Source organism: Pomacea canaliculata, linkage group LG3 (assembly GCF_003073045.1).
Source record: "Pomacea canaliculata isolate SZHN2017 linkage group LG3, ASM307304v1, whole genome shotgun sequence".
NCBI classification, from domain to species: domain Eukaryota; kingdom Metazoa; phylum Mollusca; class Gastropoda; order Architaenioglossa; family Ampullariidae; genus Pomacea; species Pomacea canaliculata.
This window is the reverse complement of record NC_037592.1, coordinates 29,390,071-29,415,679: the sequence shown is the minus strand read 5'-3', so window position 1 is coordinate 29,415,679 and position 25,609 is coordinate 29,390,071. Positions and strand designations below refer to the sequence as shown.

The following is a 25,609-nucleotide window of genomic DNA, read 5'->3' as shown; positions in this document are numbered from 1 at the left end:
GCCATACTCTTACCCAGACGACCGTTATGACAGTGAAGGCATGACAACAGAAAGCACGATTTTGTCGTTGCAGGCATCCGGCAATGTCATTCCGTCTGCCTGATAATTTCAAACCGATGCTTTCAGCTTCATTCATCTCCAAAAGAACAACACCAGTAGATGAGATGTAGGCTTCCTTTGTTTCGAAAAAAAAAAAGGCCGAGTTCACTCAGCGAATTCCTGGTGGACTAATCGGTCTGCCAATCCAAAACTGCCCCAAGGAAATCTGTCGATAGGAGTGTTGTTCGGGCAGAGCCTGGCGGGAGAAGAGGGTGGCGAGAGGAGGATGGTGGGTACGATGGCAGAGTGAAACTTAGCCATGACTATAGGACCATGGTGAAGATGGTGTCGGGTAGGCGCCAGTCGCACCCAGGGTGATGGTGGTTGCGGCAGTGGATGTTTGGAAGTTCCAGGAGGAAATTATCAGTTGGGTAGATGGGGATAGATTTGTGGTGCAGACTGTGGTAGTAGTGTATGAGACACGGGGTGGCGGGTAGTGTCGCCCTAGATGCATGGGGAGGTTATCGCGCGTGATATTGGCGAAAAAGCGATGGCCACTCCAACATCCGGGTCTCCTCACTAAGGTTCATTGTCCCTACCCAACCCAGGTATTCACAAAGTTATCCCCTCGCCACCCCTAAGCAAGGTTCGTCACCTACCGCGATAAAGTGTGATCAAGCTGACGTCACTTTAGTGTTCTGCTGAGGGTGGGCTTCACGTGGGAAAGAAAAATTCCGATCCCCCCGTGAAGCCGTGCGCCACAGCACACAAAATCTACCTCCCGACACTTTTCGGTGAGATGAAATCTCAGCACGGGCCAGGTGCAAGACCAACCTGATTGGCCTACCGTTTGACGGAGAAGGCGGGGCCAAAGGCTCGACGCGTGAGAGCTGTGGCCCCAGAGAGAGAGAGAAAAAGAGGATGAGAGAGAGAAAGCAGCGGCTTCAGACTGCTAGTGTAGAGCGGGGCTGATGATGGTGGCGGAAAGGCGACGGCTCGCCAGATGAAGTTGCATTCTGATGCTACGGAGTGGGGTACGTGAGCGCGCGCGTGCGTGTGGTGTGTAGGGGGCTCCTGCCGCGTTCTGCTACCGAGGAGCCGCGCCGATGAGGCTGAGTCGCTGAGGAGGATAGCGACCACAGCATCGCTGTTATTATTACACGGGCGCGGGTCAAGACAAGTGCTCGGAAAGTGACGGAGAGAAGGAAAAAGAGTTTTGGAGCCAACGCCAGGCTTGTCGTCATCAGTCGATGCCTCTGTAGAGGCGAGGAGTTTTAGTCACGTGTGCGACGACGGAAGCCTGTTGACCAGTGCGTGTTATCGTTCGTTAAGAGTGTACTGCAAGTTAGGAGGCGCTGACGGTCATCCCCAGGTGCCTAGGAACAGGAGGTGGTGATAAGAGTGAACGTGGAAGTACAAGGCAGGTTCATGCCTAGCAGTATAGTGGAAAACAGCAGAACTGGAAATAAAGGATAAGGAACTACCTATATACTACGGTCAGTAATTCCCCATCTACCCTGCATTTTCTCCCACTTTCCCTACACTGTCTCTCTATCTCACTGCAGCTATTACAATGTCAGGTGTAGTGTGTGTTACTCATTTATTTTTAATGTAGTCATTAATACCATCCATTATACCGTCGATTGTTCTCATGTATACATTACCATTTCCGTGCTTTTAATTGTTACTGGAGAAATGACAACAAAAAAAGAAGCTTTATTGTTTTTGTTTTTTGTTTGTCTTCTTAATGGTTTTTTAACACTCCTTTTGATGCTCTTTTATCTAAAAGAGGTTTAGATCATTAGATAGAGAACTTTTACAGCCCCTACCAAACTTTTGTTTTAAACATCTATCTAAAGAGCCGTCAAAGCACGCGAACATAAAAAGGAACTTTCCGCAAGACACATCAAACGGTGTCGGGAGAGTTGACGAAGAGAACAGTTATTTCCGAGAGTACGCCCCTCGGCGAAGTTTGTTGTCGGACCCGAGTGTGACTTGCTGTGTCTGCCACAGCCATCGTCCTGCGGGGACATGGGAGGACAGATGCTTTTGTTGTGTTTCGACGTCTGATCTGTCTTTCTCTCTCACACACACACCACAACCCTGAATCCCTCTTCCTCGTGAATCTTCAAAGCGCACGCTTATAAAGTTTGTCTCTGTCTCGTGAACCTGTGTTCAGTACGACTTCCACGTGTCTATAAATATGGGAATTATTGTCTACAAGGGTAGTTATCACCTGTTAAGCTGAGGTTTTCTTTCTGAACCAAGTGGTGTAGCACCTGAAACTGCAATGTACATCCACGATGCTCTCAGAAATAAACTGTATGTTCGCTATCTTTTATGCAAGCATCTCTTTGTGAACAGAAGACCGTATAAAAACAGAATTTTTCTGGGTAAAATCATGCACCAATCATCGCCTTAAAACATTTGTCTCTAACAGTTGTCAACACTTTCGTTAGTTTCGATTTTACTGCAGATGATGTCTGGGGTGTGTACTGTACAAACTGTTTTACAAATACTGTAAACATAATTGTGTAAACAAACATAGCATCACTTGGCAGTCTGTGATTCTCTCTGTTCAGTCTGACATACAGTCTGTCTTTCAAATTGTGTTCAGTTTCCCCAGAGGGGTAAATCTCTAGTACGTGTGTGTGTGTTTCTTTGTAAGTGTACGTCTGTGTTTGAGTGTGTGTGTGTGTGTGTGCATTCATACGCACACTCGTCATTTGGACAACTTTACAGACATACACAAATATTCTCTCTCTCTCTCGCAAGAAAATTCATTAATAAATTAATAAAGAGTAGTCTAGGTAGTCACCAGAAAATAACACCTTTACATCGCAGACAGATGTGTTTGTGACAATTTGTTGTTGCTACTGTACATGCGTTTACCATCAACTAAACAAGCAGTGGAAGCACGAGTTGAAGCACACACAGTCCTTCCCTCTTTCTCATCTCTTAATCTTCCATTCTCTCTTCTTCATCATTAATTCCTACAAGTTGAAGCTTAAGTCTATCGCCAACTTTTCTCATTATCATATATTATTTCAGCATCATCAGCATGCTTAATCAATGAAAGTAATGTAAGTAAAAGTTCTCACTGTATTTGTTAAGGTCGTAGTTGTAGGATGCAATGTGGTTGTTTCGATGCTGTAGATGCAGGCCTCATACCAAAGTATTCCGTAGAAATGACTACAGAAAATATTCTAGAGTACCAGTTGTTTCAGGAGTACTCTGTCACAAAAACTGGGGTGGGATTTAAAACTATGAATAGTTAATGAAGTTCTTGGTGTCCGTTGTTCACAAAACTCTGCTAATACATCAAATACCCTGCAGCCATTTCACTAAATAACTTGCTGTACACTTCCACCTTGTGTGGTGTACCCTGACGGTGCAAGCTGTAGTTGTATATAACATACAAAGTATACCTTATTTCATGCTTCTATCATCTGGAGTTTGACGATATGTTTAGTGTTTGCTTAGGGCTTGATGAAGGGTCATGTCTCCAAATATTCACTATATTCATTCATTTTGTTCGAGTAACATATTTTTCATTCTTTTATATCTTCCTCTTTCTCTCTCTCTCTGGGAGCGCTTGGGGGGGGGTCTAGATCATGGATTCTTTCGCATTCTCTCTCTCTCTTCACAGTGAATGTTGTGTTGTTGTTTCTCGTCCAATAGGATTATCAAGTTATATAGTCATTCATAGCCAAAGATTTCAGTTTTTCATGCAGACATAGCCAATGGCGCCCGGTCTGCTCGTTGGTTTCTCAGCATGATACATTGTCGCCCTTTGGCTGCAGGCCGACTCCTCCTTCAACGACAGGAATCCTCCTGCTCGTTTCCCCCATGAGATCTCACTGTCACTTATAATCCCTTTGAAATGCAAATGTTTCCATTTGCAGCGGATCGACGCATCGTCCCCAGTTTAGCCCAAGACTTTCGGCTTAGGAACTTGGAGGTATTTGGAAGCTCACCATGTTAGCTCTGTCAATATTTGAACAGCAGAGGCTCTCGCACGCTGTCCGCCTGAGTCCCACGTTGAGAGCAGGACAGGACCACAAGGTGCCCGATGGCGACAACTTCACCCAAGTGCTGCAGAAACTTCCGGTGTCTCGTTTTCCCTGTGCAAACATGTTTCTAACTCATTTGCCCGAGTAATCCAAGGATTCGATGGCATCTTTCCCCACTTACGGGTGGACCTTAGATATTTTGGTTGTGCATGGCTTGATTCTGATTTGTGTAATTAGTGCTCAGTTGGACATGTTTACCAGTCTACACCAGGGTGTGTGGTAAGTTTTACTATCACAGACCATGATTTTAGGCTTTTAGTCCTCCATTCGATATATCAAGCACACAACAGTGCGCAGACACAATTGCACATATTTGCACGCAACCACACACACACACCAACACAAAAACCAAAGACTTCAAAGAATAGATAAACTGTCCTCCCTCCTATGTAGAAGACATTATATCCAAGCAAAGAATATATCAGACAAGATTAAGATCAAAGTGATTTCCTCTTTTGCCCTAACGGGGTATCGGGAATGTAAAAAATCTCTCCCCTTTCTCTCCCTCTCTCTCACACACACATTACACACATATTAATAGTTCTATCGTGTTTCTCGGACACACCATCACTTACAGTGTGAAAAGTGCAAAAACAAAAACATAAAATACGAAGCATTGCGTGTTTTCTGCAGGCTAGAAGGTTTGTAATTTATCAGCTCCACATAACAGACAGCAGGTGGGGGAGAGAGAGAGGAGGCTAGCATATTTTTGGATGAGGAGGAGGAAGAGTGAGCTTGATTAGGAAAGGTAAGTCTAAGGTGGGTTTAGAGGCCGGACGTGAAGGCTTTGAACACATGGTTCGATGAGAAAGGGGTAATGAATTCCAAACAGCGGGGTCTGAGAAGAAGAGGGAGCGCTTATCGGAACTTCCGCCATCTGCTGGTGGCACGAAGGACAATACAAGGCAAAGAGACCGACTCGGGTGGTAAAGCATCAGTAGCTTATACGGGTGCCAATCGTGTTGATGACGGTAGCACAGTGTGGCCATCGTGCAATCAATGAATGAACAAACTGACAGCCAGTGAAACTCGTGGAGGCATCGTGATCTGCTTTTTGCCTGCGAAAAACAATACGAGCGGCATTAGTCTGAGCCCTTTGAAGTTTGTCAAATAAGCAGTTAGGGGGATCGACAAGGAGGGAGCCAGGACAACACAAAAACAGACGGAAAGCTTTTTGGATGCAGAAACTGACAGGAGGGGTGGAAGCTCAAGGAAGATGGACTTATACAGACTGTAGGGATAATATTGTATTGATTGTATTCAAAGCACGATGATAAATCGATGAAAACGCTAAGATTCTGTTCTCGATGATGTTCATCCCAGCGAAACTAAAAGGGGTAGAGAGGATAGCACACAAGTCAGTTCATTTGCAGAGGGTATTTAAAGGACCTCAGTTTTATCGTTCATTCATATTCAATTTGCTGATTGACATCCGGGCTTTCACAGGAGTGTGATGTGCGCTGTGTGGTGCTGCAGACCTCAACACAACATACAGAGAGAAAGAGAGAAGAGTAGTAGTGGTGGTGGTGGTGGAGAGGGATGGGAGAGAGTGCGAAGTGGAACAAGGATGTTTGTGGACCATTTATCAACTGCACAGAACAAAGAGATGGCGAGAAGGGAGGGAGGGTAGGGAGAAGCTGGGATATTTGCGGACAATTTATCAACAGCAGAGGGCGGGAGAGATTCAAGAGAAAAATGAATATAAAATGAACAAAATACGACACACATTAATGGGAGACACTCTATACGAGGTAGACTGGTTGTCTACAAAAACTTACAGAAGTTATGATACTGTCCAACATCTTTGGCGGTTCTCCTGAGAGCTAATCTCCATGGTCTCACCTCGTCCCGTGTCACTGCCTGTGTAGACCAGGGAGCATTTCTGATAGGTTTCTGTAGGAATTACTCTTGCCTTGTCGTGCCATGAGTAATATTTTAACTCGTTGCATTTCCGTGGCCTTTCAAGTAGATCCGGGCACGAGTGGCAAAAAATAGACCACAACGGAAGATAAATACGATATACTGCGCAGGGAGATGGCGGGAAGGAAGGGTTCAAAGAAACGGAATGCTTTAAAACTCATCCTTGAAGGGAATGTTTTGGACAGGGTCGAGACGGTAGCCTGGATGGGACGAAACACGCAAAAGACTGTGCATTCAACGAAAGCTAATGAAAGCTGATCAGGTGACTGGGGGATTGATGGACTGGTAGATGAGTTTCGGGACTTGTGCAGACCATGCCTCGAAGTGACTTTTTTTAACAGCCTTCAGAATTTTTAGTACAGTTTATTCAGTGAGAAAGTATAGTAACGGATGAATCTGAATGCTTGTGTGTGTGTGTGTCCGTAGTGTGCGTGTGTGTGAAAGAGAGAGAAAGAAAGAGAGAAGGGGTTGTATGAGAGATGGAGGTTGGAAGGGAAGGAAATTGCACACAAAGAACAGCGGAATTACAAAAATAAATTTAATTGTGAAGCCGCCAGGCGTTCTAGCAAAGGATTTAAAACATCTTAATGACTTACGTACAAACTAACTACAGCTTTTTTCTAATAACATACATGGTTTCTTGCCTTCCAATATTCCTATATGAAGGTATTTCAGGTCCTGACCCATCACCTTTACTATTACCCGCTGTACAGTGGTTATAACTAGATTCCTCGACTGTTTGACAACCAATGAGTCGGCAGCGTTGGCAAAATGTTAGCACTGGCCTGTAAAAAGAATCTGTAGATGCCGGTCGATGGGTTCCTCTGTCGGACGGTTCTTTGGTCGGTCAGTCTCTCCTTCGGCTGTCCTCTTGTGTACACATGGTAAGGACACGAACTCATCTGCCTCCCCCATCGACCGCTCGTTGATGGGACTAGCTGTTTGGAGTGGCATCGCTCTTTGCGAGAGCTTCCGTAGGGTGCGGAAACGTTTGCATTGGACCAAGAGTTGCTGATGACTTTTGTCGACGGTGGCATTGATGTTGGATGTAGCGAGATGCGGAGGGTGTATGGTCACATTGTAGATTGTAGTGGTGGTGATGGTGGACGTCGTCATCGTCGTCGATGTCGTCGTCCGCTGGATCGATTCACAAACCCTTGAGTACCGTCACTTCACTGACCAGTTGATAGGTCATCAACGTTCTGGGCTCCTTCTTTATAGCCGCCTGTCAGATGTTCACTTCATCTTCCTCCCTAACTGTTTTTGCAGGAGGTACGAATCCTACATTATCTTTGAACAGGTGCTTTTATGCTTTTCAGATCACGTTTGTCGTCCTCAATAAGCCAGGCCAGAGCTGCGGGATCAGCTTGATAAAAGCTTGAGTATATTCCATCTTAAGGAAAAGTGCACGAGTGTTATTGTATCTATTAAGTGTGGAGGTCCTAAAGCGGAAAAGCATAATTTCTCATTGGACTTAATTTATGTTTTGTTAATTCATCGTCGTCGTCGTCGTCGCCCTCCTCCTCCTCTTCCTCCTCCTACTCCTCATCCTCATCATCATCATCTTGGACTCTAGTGGTGCAGTGTAAATGTTTCTTATTTTGTCTGTACACTTTCTCAATGGATAGAATCTATCAGACCAGCGACTGTCCAGAGTTGTACCATTAAAAAAAAAAAAAGAATTCCTGGTGAGAAAATAACAAATCTATGTAACAATAGAAAGAATGCTGACATTTATTAAAGAACGTTTCACCCAGTCAGTCCAACTAAAGACAAATGACAAAGTCACTCAATTTATGACAAAAAAGTGATCCAGCCCACCAATCGTCTTCTGCTCTGCCAAATAATTTTAGCAACACGTTGATTAATATTACACCAGGACAACCTGTAGTACCTTCATCCCTTGCTATTGCCCTATGACCTGCTGTTGCCCTATGACCTGCTTCTAGCGCCGAAATCAAGGGTCAGGTGACGCACTGTAACTGCGGTTCAGTAGAGGACGTTGGAGTGAGAGAACTTTCTGAAAAAAAACCATTGCAATACTGGAATTCTCTGCAAGGAACATTTTCTACAAAGAACACTGTAATCTCGATATTTTCTTGGCGAAACAATACGACCTGAGGGTTTTATGTACATAAAGTATCCATAATGGAATTTTATGCAAATTGAAATACTATATCTGTGAAGAAAACTGCAGGATTCGTATTTACTTGCAGTATTAGTATTTTCTCCGAAGAACTTAGGTTTGTGGAGAACATTGTATTTTATGTAAAGGAAATTACAGCATTGATATTTTCTTTAGAGGATGCTGCAGTATTGATTAAAGTTTCCTTGTAGAGGATTTCGAGTATTTGTATTTTCAGTAAGGAGAACATCGATAATGATATTTCCTTAAAAGCATATTACAGTGTTGTTATTTTTTGAAGAAGACCTTGAGCTATTGATATTTTCTTCAGAGGACATTTGGATCCATGTATTTGCTCCAGCAGAAATGGAACTAATTATATTTTTATAAGAAAACTGTTTGTTGACATATGTAACTACTTTCGATCTGGAACAAGTCAATGTTTCTGTGGCCCTAGCTTTCCCTTACATTCATGTGTTGGTTTCTTTGGTGAGAGTCAGGTCGTGCTGAAATGAATATCACCTCAGACCCGCCAGAGCCTCGGACTGGGCCACGCCGTATAAGTACAATCAAATACCACCATTGTGTTCGAGCAGCTAGCCTGTGCTGCCAGTCAGTGGCGGCTGGCCCAATAATTGTCGTGATTAGTCTGCCAAAGGAGGGGCGGTATCCGTGTGGACCAGTGTTACCAGACAATTATCACAGTAGTTCTCTCTTTTCTTCAGCAAATACCCAATTGTTCTATTAACTACGGTAATTTGGCACCAAGCAGACTTCGAACCCACTCCCCTACGGTCCACCTCCCTTCTAGGTCGCGGCACCTTGATAATTAAGCCTGCCGCTGCTGCAATCGGCAGTTGCCACAACGAGGCAGGTTCGGCCGTGGTAAGCACCACTTTGATGATGTAAGCGGCTTCTCCGTCAGGAACAGCCGTCTTTCACGATCGTTTGGAAGGTGGAAAACGTCCACTATCGATTGCAGTATCAGTCCCAATGATCTGGCGGTTGTTTTTGTTTTCTGTCGGATTGCGAAGTGTGTCGTAGGACACGGACGCGTCTCACGGTGACCCTTCTTGATATCGGACCCCACGCGCGCCTTGGTCGTCTGCGTGTGACTTGGAGCGGAGAGAATTGCCTGCCTCATCCTGCGATTTCCTCCTCGCGGAGGCTGTTACTTGTTCCACCGGCCATGTGATTTCAGCTGTGCCCGAATAACGGGCTCGATTGATTTCCGACTGGGTCGTCTCTTTCCGAACATGATACGGTGCTAGGTTTTGTAACGGCGACTGTGTGTTAATAGCTGGCTGGGTTTTAGATTCTTTAATAATAGAGCATTCAAGGACAGGAGGAGGGTGGGGGAGCAAATGTTAGGATTTGTCTTTAAAAGCGATTTTTTTCTTTTTGAAAAAATTTTATTCGTTTGTTCACAGGAGCGTGGTCTCGCTGGACATGACACCTGATTAGCAGCGTGAAACTTGCAGGCAGATTTCCGGTCGCCATGGTGACGGTGCGTTCCCAAATCATGGTAGGGTGGTTCCCCTACATCAAACGAAGCCCATTAAAGTTGTTTTTAGCAAGAGCACTGATCGTCGGCCTGATTTGCTCCTGGAACCCTGCGGCTGCGGATTTGGTGTATACTGTCCCGGAGGAGTTGCCCCCTGGAAGTCATATAGGCTACCTAGCGGAGGACACGGACCTGCGGCAGTATGTCAGCGCTGAGAACCTCCCTACCCTCCGATACAGCTTCCTGGCTAGCGACTCGGACCACGTGGGTCTATTCCGTCTGAACGAGGCCACAGGAGAGTTGCGCACGGCACCTCAAGGACGCTTGGATCGCGAGGCCGTCTGCCCCTTCTTGACCCAGTGTTTGCTGAGCCTTCAGGTTGCTATCCAATCCACGCTGGACCAGTTCTTCAGGAAGGTATCGGTGAACATAAACGTCACTGACATCAACGACAACTCGCCGGTATTTCCGGCCCCTTCTACGTCTGTTGTTGTCTCCGAGTCCGTACAGGTTCCTTCCAGCTTCCCTCTTCCCTCCGCCCAAGACTTGGACACCGGGCCACACCATTCGCTTGGCCGGCTATCGCATCGTGCCGGATAACGGGCCCTTCGCCGTCTCATGGTCCCCGGACAACCCAGGTCCCATGCTGGTGGTGAAGGAAGAGTTGGACAGGGAGCTTACTCCCCGGTACCAGGTGCAGGTTATTGCCCGCGACGGTGGTCAGCCTCCCCGTACGGGTGCGCTGCTGGTGAACATCACTGTGGGAGACGAGAACGATAACGTACCGCGGTTCACGCTCAGCAGCTACTCCATCACGGTCAACGAGGACGTCCCGCGCGGCCACGTTCTCCTCAAGATGACCGCCACAGACGAGGACTCCGGCCCCAACGGCCAGGTCCGGTATCGTCTCAGCTCCCAGCAGTCCAGTGACGTCACCTCCATGTTCTCCATCGACGCCATCACCGGCGAGCTCAGCGTCGTCGGCGACATCGAGAACGGGCGGGAGGGGTACGAGCTGATGGTGGAAGCTCGTGATCTGGGATCGCCTCCCTTCACCGCCTCAACCACCGTCTCCATCACCGTCAGGGATACCATCAACAGCAAGCCGAAGCTAACCGTCAGCCTCCTCAGAGGTCAGTTGCTCTCAGTTGTCTCCTGTCTCGAGTCGCCTCGCTTTGTCACGCCTTGTTAAAGGTTCATCTCTATCCTGCATCCTTTCTTCTCTACCCTGTCTGTCGTTATCTTGAATTGACAGGAATTCAGGTATTTAAAATAAGCATCTCTTCACAAGGATGGCGTATTCGTACCTCAAGAGAAGCTGACAGAGAATGTGCAAACACAATCGCCTTAACACACTGGCTCTGGTGATTGGCTGCATGAAGGGGTCAAAGGTTGCAATAGTCGCTAAGTGCCATTGTTAATAATATGTGCGCATGCATGTGTGGTTGGATGTTCTCGGTTTTGTTTTGTTGTTTTTTGTTTTTTTGGGAGGGGTGTTTGTTTTTGTTTTTGTTTTGTTTTGAGGCTGCATTCTTAGGTTCTTGGTAAATTTTTTAACTCGCACACTGACCCTAGTCAGCAGCATTAAGACTACCAGCTGAGTTGTGCTCACTGTCTCTTCGGTTTTTCCTATTTTACGTTTCTCTTGTCTCGCAGTGAAACTCTGCAGGGGCTTTGCCCTCAGTTTATAATTTCTTTCCTTCTCATTACAACTTCGTTCGTCATAATTCAAGCCACAGCTGGTTGAGTACGCCTTTTTGTGTTTAATATTCAATGTTGTAATGTCTCCTTGTGGTATATGTCACTCCCGACTTCTATGGATGCCACTCCTTGTTTCTCTATGTTTTTGTATTTTCTTATTTTTGACTTTTTTCGAACTAGACGGTGAAATAAACAAAGCGAGTAAAAATCATCAGAAAAGAAAAAAAGTTACATCAAATCCTTAATTAATAAAAGCAAATTTAGAATCCTTATCTTGAATCATAAGAAAGCTGAAGATAAGACGAAATAAAAACTCTGGAAATGGAAGATCTTCTAAATGCACGGTAAACAAAAATATATTTTTCTGATATAATTTTTAAGAAAAATGGGGATGCGAGGAAGGTTAAGAACGTGTAGTATGGTCAAGGCCAGCCTCAAACACAAGCCCTCACCCACTTTATCAACATAATACGACAGATTATGTGGATTTCATTAAATAGGAAAATATGATGAGTTATTTGGGTAAACATCTTACTGTAACTTTTACGATGAAAAAAAAAATAATACCTTTTGATTTCTTCATGTGAACAAATGGATATGGTGTGTTGCGCAGGTGATGGGTTTTCTACCATATCCGAGTACGCCTCGCTTGGAGCTGTGGTGGCGCATATAGCGGTGCGGGATCCGGATGGTGGCAGGAATGGGATCGTGCAGTGCCGGATGGAACCCCAGCCGTACTTCGAGCTTCAGGGCTTTGACATCAAAGAGTACAAAGTCATCGTGGCGAGACAGCTGGACAGAGAGACTGTTGCCGCCCACAATGTCACGGTGGTGTGCACGGATGCCGGGGTGCAGCCGCAGTCCGCATCCACTCGTTTTCGAAGTTCGTGTGACAGACGAGAACGACAACAGTCCGCGTTTCTCCAAGCGGCAGTTTCGGGTGGATCTACCCGAGAACAGCGTGCAAGGCCGCAGCTTGCTGACGGTGACCGCTTCAGATGCTGACGCTGGCGACAACGGAAGGGTGCGCTACAGCCTGCACCCGGATGCGCGAGGTCGTTTCGTCATTGCCCCGGACTCCGGGGTCATCGTCACGCACGACGACTTCGATCATGAGACAGAGCCAGAGGTCAACTTCACCGTCATCGCCACCGACGGTGGCGACCCCCCTCGCAGCGACGCAGCCACCATCACGGTCTCCATCACCGATGTCAACGACCAGCGACCATCGTTCTCGCGGGACACCTTCTCCTTTTCCGTGTCGGAGGCCGCGCTGCGGGGCGCCATCGTTGGCCGTGTAACGGCCAGCGACTTCGAGCAGGGTCTGAACGGGCAGGTGGACATCAGTCCAGACATCCCATCCATCGCGCGTACGCCCTTCACCGTACTGCCTAACGGCTCCGTGGTGCTAACCGGTCCGCTGGACCATGAGTTCGTGACCTTCTACGTTTTCAACGTGACGGCCCGCGATCGGGCATGCCGCCGCTCAACGACACGGCGCAGGTGCAGATCTCCGTCATCGACGAGAACGACAATCGCCCTCGTGTGACTTATCCTAACGGCTCGGACCTGGTGGTGTACGTCTCCATGGATGACGACATTGCACGACCGGTAGCCATGGTGCAGGCGGAAGATGCGGACAGCGGCCTGAACGGTCAGCTGCAGTTTATCGTCACGGCGCGCAACGACAGTGGACGGTTTGACGTCGACGCCAATAGCGGCGAGGTCTTTATCACGCGGGCTCTGGGATCTGGTGACATCAACACCTACCGCCTGCAGGTGCTGGTGCAGGACTCTGGGTCACCTCCCTTGCCAGCCGTGCGCCCTCTCACAATTTGGGTGCATGCCGGGAATGGAACTGGGGGTCAGTCCGGCGCACAGGTGGGTGACCATTACCTTCTCATCACCCTAGCCATTGTCTGCATAACCATCATCCTCAGCGCCGTAATTGTGCTCATCATCGTGGTGATGCGCCGCATGGACCGGAGGCACAAAGGGCGGGTGGCCCCTATGCATATTCATAACACGCGCGTGCTGGGGTCATACGCGGACACGGTCAAGGCCGACAACATGCACAATGAATGTGTGGATGGGATCCACGAAAAAGAGTGGGGAGGAGGAGGCTTCGAAACATTTCGGGAAAGGCCTTAGTGAAGAGGACGCAGACTTTGGATTCTCGCCGCTAGGGGGCAGTAGCATGGAAGGTGGAGGACCGGGCGAGAGCAACAAGCTCAGCATGTCGTCTGACAACTTATCGGTGAGTGCCTCCTAAATCTTTTGATCTCTAATGTAATTGAGCCCTTCTCCCCCCCTTTCCCCTTATCTTACTCCCTCGTCCTCCTTTTTTATTCTTCATCTTGTAATTTTTTCAGATGTGCGTGCCATGTTCCACACAAAGAAGTTGCGATACTTAAAATGGAAAAAAAAATTATTTTCCACTCTGCGTCAGTAAAATGTCGCTATTCGCTCTTTATCTTCTTTGGCTGCTCTTTGTCATTCATTGTCATTCGACCTCTTCGTTTTTACCTCTTATTTCTTTTTCACTCGCTTTTTATCCTTCTCTTCTGCCTTCGTTTTTATTAAATTCTATTTTGCTTTTATTTTTACTTGGAGAAAGTCGATCTTCCCACTGTCCCTGTGGTCGGTCCCTAGCTTATATTTCTGTTGATAGAGTATGGCCGGATAATGTTTTTGTTAGCGTGGCCAGGCATGTTTTTATTTGCACAATTCTGTCTCCTATCTCTTCTGTTTGTGTGTGGAGCGTCTGATGGCTACTTCCTATGCAACAGTCGTGTCTGTATCGTTTCTCATTTTGTATGAGGGGAGCAGACGCACATGAAGCAGTTCTTCGGGAGATAATGTTCTCTACGAGTTTTTTAATTATTATTTTTGCACACACCCATCAAACAGCAGGGAACAACCCTTTTATGCTTCTGATTACTTCGTTTAGAATCTTTACCATTTTTTCTCAATACTCACAGGAAATGACACTTTAATGTGAATGATTAGATTTTTTTCTTCTCTTTAAGTTCAAGAAAGAATTGGCATTTATAACAACCTCTCTGGCGACAATCATGGCAACATTATTCCTAAAAGAAAATGTCAGTCATTTCAAAATTTAATTTCAAAAATGAAATGTCCTCGAGCATGTTAAAGGTTTCGGGTCCCACCAAATCACTTGGTGAGCTGCTGGCTTGGTTCTGGCAGGTGCTAGTCTCTGAAGCAGCAACAGCAGCACCTGCCGTACGTTGTAGACTGCTAAAGTGACTTTGGTTCGTCGTATGCGTCACTGCTGCAGGTCTGGTGCTGCCACACCACACCTCTAGAGCATCTCCTAACTAGAAAGGAAACATTCCTGCTCTCACATCAAACGTCCCTATCGCAAGAGCTTAGACAGATCGCTGTAAACACAACGGAGCAGGGCTCTGTCTCCGCCAGACACTTTAAAGGTCTAGTGGGATGATTTTTTTTTAACGACTGGATAAACCTTAGTGCAAGATATCATTTCCTCAAATCTGCCCTGTTCCTCGACGAACTCGCGTACAAACATCACCATGCATAGACAAAGGTCAACATCACAGAGGTCAGGATTGTACGATATTCATTGTTGCAGCCAATGGAAGAGCTCAGACCATCTGTTAATCAGGCATCTCTATGGACATTTGTGTCATCATAAGCTTTCTGTGCGTTTCGATGTTTGTAGTTGTACATCTATGAAACATAACAGAGGTATTCATTCTTATCTGTGTGATAATAACATCTTGGTTCGAAGCTTTACTCGGTAGAAAAAATTGCACCCAACTGAACTTTTAGTCTATTTTAGGTCCACCTTACCTCCAGACAATCTTCAAAGTTCGCCCAACAGTCTTTTAAGTCCTTTCTGAGTCCCATCTCCATTTACACTTCCTGATAAAAAAAATTCGTTGCTGCAGAATTTTATAATGATGGAATGATTAATAATCGAGCCGAGATAACAAAGCTGTGTGCAGTACGATGTAGCGATGAAGCACGTGTCTTGAAGAGTTAATACATGTCAAGATCAGATAAAGATAAAAACATTCTTAAATGTATCAATTAGCTGTATATCTTACAAATAAAGCGTGGCTAGGTGAGTGTGTGTGTGTGTGGTTTATGTGCGTATGGCCGGCAGCGGTTGATAATTATGCAAATAGACCATTTGTTCGATCCTCACCAACCTTGGCAGGAACATTCGTTTCAATTAGGACTCGGTCATGGTATGATTTTCTAGCTTGTGTTGCCCTAGAGCATGTTTATTTTTGGCGTTTATTTTCATTTTTCTGATGTTATCATTAGCTCCAGATAAACAATATTGTGTGTACCACGTCGTAAATTAAGAGAGTGCTAACGAGAGAGAAAGCGAAAAAAAGAGAAAATTTTTTTTTAAAGTCTTGCTCCCGGTATTGAACACGAGCTGTCAATCCGTCAATCGAGGGGAGGGACATCGAGAGTACCTCGCTACCTAGCCTTCCCCAATCCTCTGTGGAGTCTGGTACCCATCCCCAACAGCAGGAAGTTTGTTGCTCTACATGGGTATCGAACCAAGCCGCCTGTCATTTGGGATGCCAGCACTCTAACCACTCGGCTATCCGCTTCCCTTACAAGAAAGAACATGTAATGGGCTCCTCGCCACGTTTCACAATCGTTTATTTCCCCCGAACACAAACTACCTTTCAGATTGTATAAATTAATGCATTGCGTGGCAGTTAGATTTTTTTGGGTTTGTAATGTTTGTTTTTGTTCTTCGTGGAAATCCGAAAAAAATCAAAAACATCTTTTGGTGAAAAGATGTCTACGCAAAGCACACACTCGAGGTAATGACAAACAGAGCAGTCTAACCCTGTTCATTAATCTCCCTTTGCATTCTTAACAGCTGCCAGCACTTAAGGTGCAGCGTTTGTCTCTAAACACATCTCACGAGCCTTTCGTAGCCCGGCTACCTCCACGGTCTCTCTGTGCACGCAAGCATCAACATCTGAGGTCAGACATCGACCTCGCCCATGATTCTCGGCACCTGATGTCATAAACACTCGTCAGGACGAGCGTTGGGATGTGAGGGGAATGGAATATTTTGGTAAAATCACATCGCAGAAACTGATGAGGCAAATCGGCGTTTTGTGTACTCTCAGCATGCCAAGACAAAGTTTGTCTATTTATTATCAAAGTGTATGTCTATCAACAGGGAATATATAGAATATGTCTGCGCATACATGTTTTAGCAGGGGCTTGAGTCTGTCTTTATTATCCACATTATCTCAGCCTCTGACCGGAATCTCACCTCCTTTTTTCGCCATTTTTCTGTGGGGAATAGGATCGTGAAACTGTTACTAACGCTGCTCCGCAGGTGACGTTGCAATGTCACCATAAAAGATTGTTCACCCTTAGCGAATGTACCCGAAATGAAACCCTAGGGTTAAAAATGTACAGAATATAGTGAACATCTGTTTATTCTATTGTTTTTTCTCACTTATACCCCTCTCCCTCCAGTCCACGCAAAGTAAGGTCCCCGGATGCTAAATTCTTTTCAATTATTCTTCGGCTAAGAAAAAAGAACTGCTGAAATGAATGTAGATAAAGGCGGGCCGACTATAAAAAGTCGCCACCCTCTCCTCTACCTCTCTTTTATCACAGCTCGCTCCAAAGAAGAAAGCAAGGGAAAAGTTTGCCAGAAGAAAAAAACATCAGGAAGCGGTAGATATCACGAATACAGATCTGCAAGGCCTGAGTCGGCACAGCAGCTGCAGGGGGATGCCAACAGGGGCAGATAACTGCTTCCTCAGCCTCCACGTAATGGCAGCGATTGGCGGGACAGGCAAAAGACAAGTTTATCTGCCCTTGACGTGATAAGGATTCACTGATATACGGGGACCCAACACGGAACAGCCCCGCAGTCATAAAGACGGCAGTGCAACAGCCGCTGATAACGAAATGCCTTATTAGAGACGTTATGGCGAGCTTTGTGTTTGAAGTCCAACCGCCACCACCACACTTTTTTTTTCCTGTCTTTTTGCTATGAGCAAGTCGGACCACGTGATGCGTAGAGACATTAAGATAAAAAGCGAGATCGCATTGGTTAATTTCATTTCACTTCACACAATTTTCAGCTCATAAAAGCTGTATATGCTTTTTTGAAATTTGTTTTATTTGGGTTTGGCTTCTCTGGCTTCCTACTGTATATACATAGGTGTTTTGGGTGCGTAGATTTGCACTTAGCTTGACCCTACATGGATACGTGAGAGGTCATTATTGTATTGCCTTATCAAGGTGCAAAAGTAAAAGTGTTTTTATAGAAGGATGATAATACTTGCTCATACTACGCAAAAATAAAGAAGATTTGTATCAGACTTGCCTCCCACAATCCTCTACGTGTAAAAGAATTGTTATTGAACCGAAGCTAACGAGTGTGTTGTATACAGAACATGATAAGTATCCACTACCCAACTAAGGGAAAAAATGATTTCTTAGTTTTTTACTTTTTTTTTTTTTCGTCTCTGTCACTTCTGTTTGTGAATAATACGGGCTGCGGCCTGCTCTCTGCAGAGAAAAAAAAATCATCATACACCCATTATGAGGACGGGAGAACCACTTTAATCAAGGTTAATTAGCCGACATTGGCACTGGCAGAACTATTTTGCAGCGGAAGCTGTTGCGGCACGTGGAGCGAAATGAGGATGGGGGTGGGGTGGGGGAAATAGCAAGGACGTCACCATCCCCCGTCCTGTCGGACAACAGCGTGAGTCCGCGATGGCTCATCTGGCAGAGCAATCGTGCGAGTGGGAGGGAGGGTGCGGGAACTGGGGTTGAGAACAGAATGAAGAAGTGCTCAAAATTGGGGCTGATACAAAATATAGCAAGTAAGATGCGAGGGAAAATAGGGGCTGACGCGGAATAGAGCAAGAACGGTGATGAAAATAAGGGTTGAGGTAGAGCGAAACAAAGAAAGGTGTTGAGGATCAAGGCTGGCAAGCCAAACAAGAAAGAAACCACTTGGTTTCGACGTTACATGCATTAACTTTTTGTTTGAAAGTGAGTGGAATGATTTTTTGTGACAAATGTGATGGCCACTCAGGTTAGAAAGAGATCTGCTAAGTGAGATGAAAGCCACTTTATTTTTTTAAGACCGGCACGCAGTTTTTAACCGTAGCTGGCGTATTGCAAGCAGGGAAGGGCACTTAGACCAGTGACCTCAGATCACTTCAACGCTTATTCGCACGTCTGATTTCATCTGGACACTTCACAGATTTTAAAGTGGAACTCTTCATGCATGGAGAGCAGAGTAAGGCAGGATACAGGCAGCACGCACGCATACACACACACACTGTTCGCACGAACATACCAACACTCACTTTCTCGTGTGTGTGCACGAGATAACTTAAGTCAACACGGAAGCTTTGGCTGTTAGAAAGATGGGAGAAAAATATGGAGGGAAAAAATGTCTTGACAGTGAACAAAATCTAATCAAGTGAACGAGCAATCAAATGAAGCCCACAAAAGGTCTTGAGCGTGCTGCCTCTCCCCTCGCGCCCCTACCTAATTACACGCTGTTGACTGCATGAATGGACTGTCACTGCAGTCCTCGGCCTCCTGAGATCAGACTAACACAACCAACCCGGGATTTCTTCCCATAGCCTTCATGTATTCTACCTTGCCTTCCATCTTCTCCCTCCTTTTCTCTTTGTCTCCCTTCTTTTCTCTCTTTGACTTCTAGTTTCTTTCTTCTTTTGTTCGTTCCTTACTTCATTGCTTTTCCTTCTGGCTTGTTATTCTGCTTATTTATGTCAGTCTTTATTAATTAATTTATTTCTTCTATGATTTATTTCTTCGTTCTTTCTCTGTCTTCATTTCTTTCCTCTCTCTGTCTCTTTTTTTCTCTAGCACAATTCATCCTTCTTCGCTAAAATCTGGTTTCATGCTGAGCTTTTCTCGCAGTATACCGACTACTTCCTGTAACATTCAAATATAAATAATACTAATCATTCATTAAGTAAAGAAATGTGTTATTCGTGAATCACACATTGGGTATAAATATTTATTACCGTTTCCTCTGACAACACACACTTGGGTTTATAAGCAGGAACCCTCAACTCAAATAGTCGCCTCATGTGGCCGTATGCATGAAACGAGGGTATTCATTACCTGTGGGTTAATAGAGAAGCCAAGAAAAATTGTCTTGTCTCCGTCGTTACGACACACTGACCATGGACACCACTGACAATAGAGGAACAAGACACTTGCCTTTGATTTATCAGGAATGACGACTTACCTGCGCTTCGTGAATAAGGCCCCTGAATATTAAAAGAGCTTAACCCTTAAGCTGCACAGCTTCCTTCTGACTTGAGATTGAGGCATGACGGGAAATAGGCGGCTTCACAAGATAATGCGAAAGGAAAGCTACCATGTTCTCCTAGTATTCGTAATATTGGATCATAATAGCTGATAATACTTGATAATAGTGGATCATAAAAGTACGTAAATTCTTGACAAACCAGTCGCTCGCGCATGCGCATTAAGTGTATGTGTGTGATAGAGAATGTGTTTGTGTCTGCTGTCAAGCATTAAAGGGAGTAAACTTATTGGAGATTTAACAACGTTCAATTTGCAATCGACATAAGAGACACACAACTATGACACAGAATGCTTAAAGATATAAACAAATGATTTGGATTTTTAAAAAAAAACACAGCCAAATATAACAGCCACAGGCAAAGGGGGTCTGGCTCGCCATCAATTTATTTAATTTGTTTCAGAAACTTTTTTTTTTTTTCTTTTTTTTTTTGCATCCTGCGTCTCTGCCTTATTCGAGTCACGTGATAATTTATTGCCTGTGTCGATTTGAAAAAAAAAAATCGCATTCGCTTCTAATTTCCACACTCTAACGCATTTTGCCCCAACTGCCCCTGCAGGTTGGCCGCTCACACGGGTGGCAAAGTCTGCACTTCATACGGAACATAAATCGTTCCCTGTGGAAGACTCCATGAAGAGCGGAAAAATTACAAGGGCTAGAGAGAACCCTTTTCTTTTAAGTACAGGTCTTCTTTTTTCTATGAAATGTCATTCAGGCGCTAAATTGGATTCTTGCTTATAATTAGTCTGCTTCTCTGGAATGTGAACTAATTTATGAAAGTTATATTGATCATTAAGACTTTATGGACTATATTTATAAATATCATATCTTACGTATCTGAAACAAGTGTCAAAAGGAAGTTTTTCCACAAATCTTGGTGAATATCCCCATAGGCACGAGCACTAATATCACAGAGCATGGAGAAAGATTAGCAACACAGACACAGGGTTGTACAGAGTATGTTTATGTGGTCAAGGGAATGGGAGAGCTGAGACCTTATATGCTAATTAGGTACATCTGTGTACAAACATGAAGCTGGGAATATGAGATAGAGTGGGGTGGACGTTAACCCAGATATTGAAAATATTCTCTTCTATTGAATGTACCCTAGTTATTCGAAGAAAGCAGTTGCAATCCACCAGAGTGACTACACCGCTAATTAAGTTCTTGTTACCTTTTCGACTAGACTTAAGCTCATTTGATACTCATCCTCGGCGTAACCAAGGGCGATTAAGTCATTTTTATACAGTCTGCTGACGACAGACACCAGATACCTGGCTTCCTCCACACTCAAAGGCCTGGAAATCTCTGTACGTGTATAATTCCGCCTCAGACCCATTAAATATTTGTCAGCCGGCTCAGGAATGCCTTTGCTCAAATGTCTTGCAAAGCCGGCCAATGAAAATTCGTAGATGTGGTTGAGCTGTGCTTCTCAGTCGTCACGTGAGGAAAGTCAATGATGTTGACTGTAAAGCTCAGGTGGGGATCGACAACTCTGGGCCATGCTGTGCTTTTTTCACGGAATCTTTTCTGCTTCTTTGGTCAGGGGATGGGTCAGGTGAGATGGTCACAAGATGCAAGTTTAGGAAGGACCCTGTGTCTTCTTCCTGATTGCAAGACCATGTTTGTTTGACTCACAGGGTTCTTCTCCTGTACCGAAGATTTGTATTCTCATGTTTCTGTTTATCTTAGTTTTTTATTTCAACCCCGAGATATCCTGAACAATATAACGCACTCTCTGTATATATATATATAATTTTGTAACACTTTCAGTATTTGTTCACGTGTTGAAATGTTCGCTAATTTATTAGTTATTTTAAAAATTCCAGAATGCATATTTAGTTATCACTGTCAAAGACCACAAGAACTAAAACACACGCGTGTGCAAACACACGGACACATGCACGCATACATTTGATGTTGGAGTGCAGCTATGGTCATTTATCTCTTCCAGCTTCTCCACAGCCCCTTATCCTGACCACCATTAGTGTGGCGGATCTCAGAGAAGCCTCCTTGTTAGTCCTGCTGTTACTGCCCCCTATGTACGACGGTCGTGGTCTTTTTATTCCACGTGATTGATCGTGGGCCAAGAGTAGACACGCTGCACTGGTCAGTCCGTGACTAGGTGAGAGTTGGGAGAGATTATCGACATCGACGTCTGTGGCCTCCTCAGTCCTTTTTTTTTCTCTCCGACAGTCGCCACTAGTTTCACCCGCCTGCACCGACCTCTTCCAGCAGAAAAAGTCAACTTCTTGACGTCATCTCTTTGTCTTCTCATCCGTTGAATACAAGCGAGGCAACTCGGAGACCTACATCCTCTGCAGGAGGACATTTACAGGATTGGGTTTCTAGTACTTATTTTTCCTTTGAACAAAAAGAACGATCAAGTGTACAAAAGTTTGTTTTGAGTAGCCAGCCATTATTGAGGAAGCCGTCTATGAGTAGTCACCCTTAGGGAGAATGATTTTTTGCGAGTCGCATTGCACGTACGCTCCACCAAGGGTCTTCCTCAGACATTGCCGCTGGGTAAGCTGTTCAGCTTTTTTTTTTTTTTTTTAAATATTGGAATCTCGTTATAGAGAGCATAAATCATGGTGGGAGTTGACAGAATTTTAAAAAAATTTTTTTACAAGTAATTTTGTTTGCTATAGTAAACTGCTAGATGATTACTAACGATAAAGATGATGTTGACAACTAAACATTATAAGAGTGAATGAGTGCGCGTGTGTTCGTGCGTGCTCGAGAGAGAGAGGAGAAGAAAATGAAAATAATACAAACTTGTCGGAAAGAGGATTTCTAAGACATCTGGAGGAACAGAAAGCAAACAACTGCAGGCTTATTCTTGCTTATTCTAGAAGTCAGCCATCTGCAAGCCATTTGCCTTCGTTCACACCCTGCAGTTTCTTACGGTCCAGACTATCCGGGCGACAAGCGTCATCTGTCCTCGTGTTTCTCCTGGAATCTCATCTGTTTTCAGGTCACTAATGAAGTATTTGGCTAACTTTGCAAAGCACGAAATAATTACGTCTCTGTACTCTCGAGACTGCCGCTGAGGGAACTTATTAACGGCGCGATGTGTGCAAACCTCACGTGAGCAAAAACAAAGGGAGAAAAGAGAAAGAGAAGGGGATAGGGGGGAGATAACCTTTCCTAAAGCAAGAGGAAACTGCCGGCGGAGATGTTTCCTTGAAACTGTTGAGACCCAGAGCTTTTTCTCTATTTGTTGAAGACTCGCGTGCAGGTTCTAATCCACAACCAGGAGATTGCCTTGTCGTCGGATTTCCTTTTGTTTCTACTCGGGCTTTACGAAAAGTCGCAGGCTTCCTGTGACGTCACAGCCAGCCTGCGCGTAGAGGGCGCTATCGTGTGTGTGTTTGCGCCATCTTGACGAAGAAGATAAGCACGTGGGCTGCAGACATCCATGTATGCAAGACAATTTGCCTTCTTTGATTTATCGCCTATTTCCAGCTTTTTATCTCGATACATAGTTTTACCAGTTCGAGGCTACGGGGTTGATTTTGTGCCGACGTCACCACAGTGAATCGTGATTAGTTCTGTTTTATGTATGTCGTGTGGTTTGTGGTGTTTCCTGTGCTGGGGGTGGTACGACGTCTACTGTCTGGGGCTGATGGGTCCCATTTTTTTAAGAGCCCTCCATCGTCGTCTGTCTGCGTTTTGTGTCAGCATCCAACCTGACATTTCTGTTGAACCAAACTAGGAAGAAAACGAACCGCACCATCTGGTAGCTGCCAAATAGAGGGCTTCTGGGGCAGCTCGTTTACTCGGAGTTAAAAGATGGGTTGACAGAGTGACTACCCTGTGAGGACTTTCTAATATATCTTCAATGCCGGGTCCGACTTCCACGCTAGTCAGGAGAGAAAATTGGTTCCGGGCAAATTGTGGTGGCAGTTGAACCTGCTTGGCTGGTAGCACCACCTTAAGGCGATTACAACGCCCCCTGGAGATCAGGCATCCCTAGAGCGAAAGGGGGAGATAATCGGATCAGTGGTCCATCGTGGGTAATTACCCCTGATCGTCGAGAGCGCAGCAATGAGGAGCTGGGGGAAGAGATTTCTAAACGAAATTTGGCGTCGGGGATTTCCAAAATTCCTATTTTTCTTTCTGTTTCACTTTCGCGAATTTTTTTTTTTTTTTCCTCTTTCCTCACTTTTCAAGGGACCTTACACCATCACTCTCTCTCCCTCCACCCTTCCTCCTTCTCCCTCTCTCCGATTCATTCTAGCTCCATCATGCACGCGAGCGAGATAAGGTTCAAAGGTCAGCATATCACCCTTGGTTCAGTGGCAACCTCTGCAAATACCGCTTTGTCTGTGCATATTTACTCCCTCCAAAGGACTGGTAGGGCAAAAAGAAATTCGAGATTGATTTTGCAGAGCATGGGTGGGTGCACGGGGTACAGGGGACTGGAGCTGAAGAGTGTGGAAGTCCGAAGTACGGGCGCACACATGCATGCACGTGAGATTCGTTAAACAGGGAATCCACACATTTTTCGATTTTTTTTCCTCTTTGCTTTGCGACAGTGACCTAAAAGTTCATCTTTATGTGTATTTTTATTGGAAAGCCCGTGTACCATTGCAAGTACAGACTCAGAGCTAGAGAGTGAGACAAAGAAGGATGAGAGAGCGAGAGGAGGAGGAGGAGGAGGAAACAAGGGCAGGAAATAATGATTTTAAGATTACTTTTAATAAATGTTTGAGTCATGCCTGGAAGACGGCATAAATCTATTTTTTTTTGAAAACGACCAGCGTGAGCTAATGTTACCTGAGATACCCAAGTTCTTTAGGTACGGGTGTTCTTAGTAGAAATAGGGTTCCCACTGGCATAAATCCTGGCAAAGTGGAAGGTTAAACGGCCGAGTGGAGCATTAAAAGACACACACACACACACGCACACACACGCACACATATCCGGTCTTGAGCAGAAAAGTTCACCGGGCGGCATTGGTCCTGCCTGGGTCTTTGTGGCGGCTAAATATAGTGAATAAATCAGAAAGCAGTCAAGCGGAACGGCAATGTATGATCATGCCCACCAAGTGCTGAGCGCTGCCTGACACTGAGAAAGAAAAATGACGGAAGGCAGTGCATGATGATTTCTGTTGCAAAATGGCGACCATTCCTTTCCGTTATCCCTCCTCCCGTCCTCTCCTCAACACCACCACCACCCTCCTGCACACGTCTTCCTCCACCCACCCACCATAACAGTCAGTCTTCCGGCTCACCCCGCAGGACGAACGCACAGAAAAGGAGAAAAACAACTAACCCCGTTTTCGTAAAGAAGTTTACTTTAATCAGGAAGCAAATCAACGAAATTTTTGTGGTTGATTAAAACGTAAGGACCAGAAAAACAATGGAATTTTTTTTCTTTAAAAAGGAGATGCTATTTATTTTCTCTTTTTTTTTAACAGGAAAAGGTCGCAACGAAGACAACAGGGGACATTAATTATGATGCAGTCTTCATGTGTGTTTGGGGGTAGTTGGAGGGATAGTGGGTCAGATAGAGTTTGGGTTACTGGGTAGGGTTGTGTGTATGATAGAGAGAAAGAAAGAAAAAATATCTTGTTCTCTCTTTTCTGTTTTCCGTTTACCCTTCTTCAGTCCCACCCATCGAGACCATGCTGCAGCCAAGTGATTCCGTCACTTACCTTCAACACTTACTATTCGCCCTCATTAGTCGCATAGTCGCTTGCTGTTTCTGATTGTAGCTGCTACTTTCGAGCAGAAGGCATTTAAAAACCACAATAGCAACAAGTCAACGATAAATACTTTAAATCCGACTTAGAGGTTTGGAAGCTGTTTGAAGGGACTTTTGGAGGCTGGCACACATTTGTGAATGTGCTTGCGGAAACTTTCTTCGTTTGTCTCAAT

The 25,609-nt window shown here is 45.1% G+C and overlaps 1 protein-coding gene across 1 annotated transcript in view; it reads left to right on the top strand.

Annotated features, from left to right (window-relative positions):
* The first annotated feature begins 492 nt into the window (after window positions 1-492).
* The window catches only part of LOC112559965 (protocadherin-1-like), a 65,894-nt gene continuing 40,777 nt past the window's right edge, over window positions 493-25,609 (top strand). The window contains 6 exon segments of the mRNA XM_025231484.1: window positions 493-1,535; window positions 9,588-10,245; window positions 10,247-10,794; window positions 11,976-12,238; window positions 12,240-12,831; window positions 12,834-13,619. Of these exon segments, the coding sequence (XP_025087269.1) occupies window positions 9,656-10,245; window positions 10,247-10,794; window positions 11,976-12,238; window positions 12,240-12,831; window positions 12,834-13,513 (2,673 nt within the window). The 5' untranslated portion in view covers window positions 493-1,535; window positions 9,588-9,655 and the 3' untranslated portion in view covers window positions 13,514-13,619.